Source organism: Phoenix dactylifera, unplaced genomic scaffold, assembly GCF_009389715.1.
Source record: "Phoenix dactylifera cultivar Barhee BC4 unplaced genomic scaffold, palm_55x_up_171113_PBpolish2nd_filt_p 000153F, whole genome shotgun sequence".
Classification (NCBI taxonomy): domain Eukaryota; kingdom Viridiplantae; phylum Streptophyta; class Magnoliopsida; order Arecales; family Arecaceae; genus Phoenix; species Phoenix dactylifera.
The window spans coordinates 1,130,448-1,138,305 of record NW_024067702.1 but is presented as its reverse complement, the minus strand read 5'-3'; the positions used below and the strand labels follow the sequence as shown (position 1 = coordinate 1,138,305).

At 35.0% G+C, this 7,858-nt stretch overlaps 1 protein-coding gene and 1 non-coding gene across 2 annotated transcripts; both read right to left on the bottom strand.

The window, feature by feature from the left end:
* Positions 1–595: 595 nt before the first annotated feature.
* On the bottom strand, positions 596–2,613 carry LOC103719100. The gene is made up of 2 exons (XM_008808177.4): positions 1,557–2,613; positions 596–1,061 (listed from the first exon to the last, which is right to left on the bottom strand). Exons 1-2 carry the CDS (start codon positions 2,535–2,537, stop codon positions 663–665), a joined length of 1,380 nt encoding a protein of 459 aa, XP_008806399.4. The 5' UTR covers positions 2,538–2,613; the 3' UTR covers positions 596–662.
* A 4,197-nt stretch (positions 2,614–6,810) lies between these two features.
* Positions 6,811–6,882, bottom strand: TRNAI-AAU. Its single transcript has one exon. It is a non-coding gene; the product is annotated as a tRNA-Ile (tRNA).
* Between the last annotated feature and the right edge of the window lie 976 nt (positions 6,883–7,858).

Genomic DNA, 7,858 nt, shown 5'->3' with positions numbered 1-7,858 from the left:
TTTCTTGTCTAAGTTCTCTAGAAGATGAAAAGATTACATCCAAGTGTATGAAAGCGGCTTCCCGCTGGGCTCATGTCTTCTCCAGCCTTCAATTTGCCTTGTTATTGGAGTCTTGCCAACATAATTCATAAAGATATAAAGGTTATCCCGTAAAATTGATGTTGATTGGAACATATTAAGTCTCTAATTTGATTGTAAAAGCTTCTCAAATTACTAATATTTTGCTCAAACCATCGTGCTTATTGTTTGACATTATGCTCCATGAATCAGGTTATTTCTTTGCTGTAGTTTCCATTGTTGAAAGCTAGAACAATTTCTCCTAGTATCAAGACTTTTGGAGTGGAACTAGATAAACAATTAAAACGAAATGATGTGTAAAAATTTTATATTACATATAGCATCAACCATTTGTAGCCTATGAGTATCTCTTCAATAAAATTGTCAACTACAGCATGAGTAGGTTTTTTTGCGAGGAAAATTTCAAGTAAATTGTGAGTAATTCAGAAATGATTCTTGCTTATCTGTTCGAATGGTTGGCATAGATAAATACATCTTATTTACCCCCAAAATAATATTCTACATGTTGAGGAATGGCTTGGAGCTGGCAAGATTTTGATATATAAAATAGGAAGGGAAAGAGATTGAAAAATGATCTGGTTGGCTTAGCCACATGGACAGGGCCTTGATCTAGGCTGTGGGGGGCTGCTGTTCTTTGATGCCCCTGTCAACTTGTATTCCTTCACCTCATTGAGAACTTTGGCAGTCCAATTGGCAAAGTATGCCTCATCATGCCCAAGTTGGGCATCCTTGTAGTGAGAGAGGCAACTGCCCCTATCACTGTGGGTGCACGGCTCGCCCTTCGGATCCCACCATGATCCCTGGTGTCTCATCCTCGCCCACTCGGCGAGCCACCGGAAGACGTACTGCCCTGCACCGGCCAGCTCCCGCCATCCCTTCGGATAGAATTCCATTATGCTGCTATTCTTGTCCATGAAGAACAAGTTCGCCATCTGAGCTCCATGTGCAGAAAGCAATATATCCGTGTCGCTCAGTAGCTTCACCTGCATCAATCATGGGCAAAGACTAAAACTATGAGATATAGTTACATAACTTGATTTTATAGTGACAACCAACAAAAGACTTGAAAGATGATGATTATTTTTATTTTTATTATTTTACGAATCGAGCTGTCTTTATGAAAAGGTTTGGGACACATACGAATCATATACGAAGCCTACTAGGAAGACTTCGTCGTAGGGCTGAAAATGGACAACCTTTTTTCTTTAACAGTAAATCTTACACTAATTATTCTAATGAAATGATCCACCAAGGTCCAAGAATTATGATGGACTTCATTTTGAGTAATTAAAATACACCATAGCAACTACCACCTAAAATAAAGAAGACAATTAAAGTTTTTACGTCTTGCAAGATGATAAGGCATTAAATAGTTTGTTGCAAAACAAATTCATAAATCCTTTTCCAAGATATAGTTGGAAAAGCAAGGAAAAAACTGCGAAAACTTTGAAAGATGTTAATAAAATGAAGCTACCAACCTGATCACAGAACGTCAAGTTATTGGACCTTGCAACCTTAAATCTACATCCATCCACCTTCCCGCACTCCCTGTCAAAGATCCTAATCACTGCCGGCTCATCCTTGAACGATCGTGATCCATCTCTAAGCAACAGTGTCAATCGAATAGCCTTTGGATCACCAATCTCTTGACTGATGTTGCAATAAGATCTCGTCTTGCACCTCATCAAGTCATAAACCTCCTCCTTCCTCTTCTTCCCCATGGCGCCTTGGCTGTGCCTGAACACCACCACCTTTTCGAAGCACGCCGGTCCGCGACCGCCATTTTCGAAGTTTTCGATCGTCACCTTCCCAATCGAGGCTTCCACCAATGTTTGGAGCCATGGGCTCATTCTGGTCCTCAGCTCCCCCCAATGGAACAGCACCCATCTCGCCGGTGCCACACACTCCTTCCTCAGGTGCCATGCAACGAATGGAGTTATAGCCGTCAGTCCATGCCAGATGTTATGATAATCGTAGTAGGTGTCGGACATGAATGTGAGCCCCCCAAGGAGAGTAGCATTGTGTGGAAGGGCTTCGGGCCAGGCCAGGGCGTAGGAATTCTTGGCACCATCGCCAGTGTGGTTGCCAAAGAGGCACAGCAGCCTTCCCTTTGATGCACTGGAAGGGAAGTAGAGGTGCTGGGCCTCGCCATCCTCATGGGTGTCATCAATGGAGCTCATGAACCAGGTGTTGCCTGACATAGGCTCCTTCGCGAACCTTAGGTCTTTGAGTGGAAGGAAGGTGACCGAGTCTTGGAGCATGGACCGGGTGCGATGGAGCTCGAGTTTGTTCTGGTGGAAGATAGGCCAGAGGGAGGAGGAGGAAGACAGGGAGAAGGAAAGAGGGAAGTTGATGGCTTGCATTTGGACCAGTAATAGGAGGGCGAGGAAGCTGGTGAGGAAGCAAAGGGAACGCTTGGGAGCGTGGGTGGAGAGTCTAGTACTGGTGATGGTGGTCATGGTGCAAGTAGAGGTATTAGGTTGGAGAGTTTAGCGGCTATTTATTTTAGTGGATTCGGGATCTCGAGAACTTCGGCTCTCGGTTGTTAAAGTTGCATATTGAAGACTTTGTGCTAAGGAATTCAGGAAGGTCTTAATCCACCAAAAGACTCTGTAATAATTTATTACGAGCTCGGAGGTGGCAGGAAAGTTTGGCGTCAAGGAATTCCGGAAGGTCTAAATGCACTGAATCGTAGAAAGAAAGATGCGTGAATAAATGAGTGGAGTAAAGAATGTGAAGGGTGGAAAGGTCGGAGATGATATTTTATACCAGAATGATTAAAAGGTGAATTCTCATTGCTTCCTTTTGAATCGGTACTTTGAAGTGCGTCGACATTTCATGAAGCAAAGTCTTTGGTGCAACCTACGGCTGAGGGACTTTTTTGATGTTTTCTGAGTTACCATAACACTAATCTACCTTAAGTTTCATTTTTATAACAAGATTAATGATGGATCTTCTTCGACCATTGGACCGCACTGCACACAGATTTTAAAACACCGGAACTCCTTCATTCATTCATCTGTATGGATTTCGAAGCAACCATTGTGTGATTCAATGGTGATCGAATTCGTCTGAAGGAAGAATTTTTTTTTTTTTCACAAAAGATACAACCTCATCCCCTCCCAAGCGCGCCACTCAGCTTGTGGAATGTATCCTCGTTGCACCGTTTGAATTGGTGATGCCATTTAATGAAACAAAGTGGTTGATGGAGGAAATGTGGGCGACCTTTTAAAAGATAAGAAGAAAACAAAAACAATGGTAGGTTTTTTTCTAGTAGAGTGAGCTAAGGTAGGTTTAATTTGATAGCATTAACGTGGCATGATGTCCCATTGGACTCTTTGAGAGATAAAAATTGGTTTGGAACACGTTGATGATATTAATGCCCATTGATTCAGGGTCTCTTATGCATGTGGGCCTTTGGCAAATTAAATGGTGACATTGGTCTACTAACCAAATATAAATGCCACTAGTGAGGCCTTCTTTAGGGCGTGGGAGGGTCCTTGGCCAATCTCATGCCATTAGTAAGCGAAGGTGTCCACAGATAATGATCTCCACCTTACGTTTCTTTTTTCCAAAAGGCTTTCACTACTTGTCCATTGCTAGTGATTTCCACTTGGCAACTTCATATAATTAAAATGGCAGTTATCATGATAGCCATTATAACAATAATTGATAAAAAAATAATTTACCATAGTGGTATATTATTGGCTGAATCACTATTTATTTAATAAAAAATAACTTTCAAGTCAGAGAAACTTTTTTTAAAAAATATTGATAGAAAACATTAAATTTTAAAATATTATTTTATTTGGCAGTATGGATGCAAAATAATTATGAACCATTATAACAGTTATTGCAGGTTGCCATTTGCCTCATCATCTGCTTTTCTGAATTATATTTAGTATTAAATAATGATTATAATAGTAGCGAATATGATGGTGTTAAATTAAAAGCAATGGGAAAGGAAAAAGGCAATGCTATTGTTTGATCATTATTCATTCAAAAAAAAAAATCATGTGTACAACTTGTTTGCAAAAATGAAGATTCCAAATTTTTTATATAATTATAGCTATTATTTGGTTCTCATCCAATTATAATGGCTGTTATATAATAGAAAAAACAATTGTTATTTGGAATGAGTCTCGTTTATGAGAAAATACTTACCTGAGCAAATAAGATTTTCTACTATATGTTTCTAAAAAGACAAACCAATACCACTACATTCTGTAATAACAAAAAATAATATTCATTGGATGATTTGGGAAGATAATAGTTCTCACTATATTTGGCAAAAAAATAATAATATATTTTTTCTAGTTGGTATGGATTTGAAATAAATTAAATTAGTTTATAGAGATGAGCCTGAAATATACAGACCAACATATCTATATTATTTTTCTTCCCTCGTGTGAAAGCTGTTGTGATTGAGCAATACTTTATCGCCTCCTTTGTTTTGGTTTACCTTCTTCTTTTTCCTTAGTAAACGCCTTCTTTTTTCAGAGCCTACATATGAGATAGTGAAAGAATATGGACGAGTTTGTTAGCTTCAAAATAAAATTATCAAAAGCAGGTTTCTTTTAATATTGGACTTTTAAGTCTAATAATACAATAATAAAGCAAAAAGAATCGACATGGTATGATCCATAATAAGGACTGCTACAATATTATATATGGTGATTTTAGAACCTTCGTGTTGTATATATATATATTTGAGATACACGTCCAATTGCTAATAGTTATTTAATTATTATTTCATTGTATTGGCTATTATATAATTAATTAACTAATGGCTAAATTATGAACTATTTCTATATTCAAAAAGAATCAAACCCGCCATAATATGTACAATTAACTTTGAAATTGTGAAAAGTAAAAGAGATATACAGCTCAGATGTTTGGTATTCGTTTCATCTCTTCAAGTCTGAGATCTCAGGTATAACTTGGTTGATGTTAAATAATCAGTATATTCTCGAATTTACAACAACAAAATCAACTGATGAACAAAATCAAGGTTATCATAAAATATATTATGGATGTGTTATGAAAAAGGCTATGTTTGCTTTAGCCACAAAATAAAATGGGATACTATTTTATAAAAAGCCAAACATAGTTCAAATTTGTCGATTTGAAATTTTATTATATTCCTTTTTAAACTATTGTAAACAAACTAGAAACATCATGCATGATGCTCATTGTTTAGAGATATAGCTTCAAATGTGGAATTTTATGCAAATGAATGTTTGTTTTTAATTATAGAATAAAATCTATAAGTATAAAATGGGATACTATTTTATAAAAAAGATAAACCTAGTTAAAATTTGTCAATTTGAATCTTATTATGTTCTTTGTTTAAACTATTGTAAACAAAACTAGAAAACATCATGCATGATGAACATCATTTAGAGATATAGGTTCAAATGCATGATGTTATGTAAATGAAGGTTTGCTTTTAATTATTGAACATATGAGCTAGGGTTATGATTTCCATGTTCCAAAGGAAGCTAATCAAGTTGTTGGCTAGTTTTTTTCCATGTCAATATAAATGATCAGATTATGATAATGAGAAGAAAATGTCAACCTACAGTGGCTTACTGCCATGGAAACATAATCTATATACTATATTAGCACATAGCATATGTTAACACCCATCCTTCTCCATGAAAAAAAAAGAATAAGAAAATGCTAGGATCCTTATTTGATTAAACATAAATGACAACAAGATTAGTCCTTCCAATAATAATTTGAAAGATCTTATCTTTGAATCTATACACTAACCATTGCATGATAGAAGATGAATACCATATATATATTGTTGAACACTGATAAATCTATATTCTATGTTTAACTGGTTATGATGCATGTGCGACAAACAACTATGGTTACATATTTTAGATATAGAGCAAACCTTTTTTTTTTTAAGTGAAACATGGATATGGTGTAATATAGCTCCTCATGAAATTGTCTATGATTTATTTGGTACATTATAGTATTAATCTAGGTAAGTTTAAATTTTGTTATGACTAGTTAACATATAACCAGCAAGAGCTTCAGCTATCTTCATGAAGTGAATGAAGTAAGAACAACAAAGCCATCATTTTCAGAACCAAATGGTTAAGGTAGAGGATAAGAGGTACAAAGATTATTAGTCGTAGATGGTAATCACTAATACTAAATTATTCAAATAGATACAGAAATGTTGTTAAAATAGGATTTCTTATAGAACATTATTTGCTCCCCCACATGGTGGGGGTTTATTTTCATAATTTGTCAGCTGCACTACCTTTTTTGGAATATATACTCACTTGTTTTTGCCCCAACAGAAAGATTGAACTAACTGGGGGGGTGTACTGTTAAGAAATAGAGGTGCTCAAATCCAACCCTCTCATGGTAACCTAGTCTTTTGACCTATTGCTTGAATGCAAGCTTGTGTTTAGACTGGTTCCAAAAGTAGACCCGAAGGAGAAATGGATTAGGCCCATATTAAACATTCTATATTTTTGGTTGAAAATAGTTGAAAAGGCCCCAAACATTCTGAAATGTTCTCTTGGGAAAATTGAGGTGCTTAAACTAAAAAATTTAACTTAATTGGATCAAGCCAGTATTAGACATTCAAAAAAGTTTTTTTTTTAGGAATATAGAGGTGCTTAAATAAAAAATAAATTTTAATGTTTGAAAATATTTTTTCTGGAAAAATAAAGGTTGTAAAAAATTTAAATTGATACTTAAATTAATTGGCCCATGCAGGTCTCGAACCTGCGACCTTCGCGTTATTAGCACGACGCTCTAACCAACTGAGCAAAGGCCAAGTTGGCTGGCCTTTTTTTATTATTATTCTTAACCTAATTATCTAAATTTACGGTTTATACTATAATTTTACTTTACCCCTTTTTCTTTAAGACAAGCAAACTTATTTCTAGCAAACTTCTTTCCTTTATATTTCATTATATTCCCTAAAACTACCTCCTACTTCCACGTCTCAAATTCTCTTCCCTTTCTTTTTCAATGACACAAGTTACATCTTTTCTCTCGGAGTTGTGCATTAAAGATAGGGTTGAAAATAAATTGGTTATAGTTAAAATATTAGTTAGATGAAAATTTTATATCCATATTTATTTTAAATAGATATGGATATAAACTAGATACTAAATATATTAATATAAATACAAATATAACTTAGATAGTTAAACTTTGTTCATTTATACCAAAGATATCACCAAGTAGAAGGTAAATTAGATCAATAACATATTAGTACAATTACTTATTTTTTTTAAAAGCTTACAAGTACTATATAATAGAATTATAACTGAAGAAAAATATTTAAGTATGGATTGTATAATTGTCTATCTATATTTGTATCTATTTTTTTTTAGATATATGAATATACATATGCATAGTAGTCATATGATCAAATTTGTACCTACATTCAGATATAGATTCTCATACGAGAATATACTAGGATAGATATTATTTAGTGTACTTTTGCCTCTAAACAAGGTGCTTCTCCTTAGAATTAGGTCTTCATCAATTTAATTTTCCCTCAAACTAGCATCCTTGAGCCTTCACTATCAAGCTGTAGGTCTAACCTCTTAGTACTTGGTGCATTGCCTTAAGTTTTCTTTTCCATTTCACCACAAAGTCTATTTAGACATACAAGAGACAACAACACCTTTAATATATGGCAGCTTCCACTCGATGCAATATCCAGTTGAATTTTAGTTATGACAATACCACTTCTAGCCCTTTAAGCAAAAGGTTAGAGATTTGATTCTAGGTGGTATCA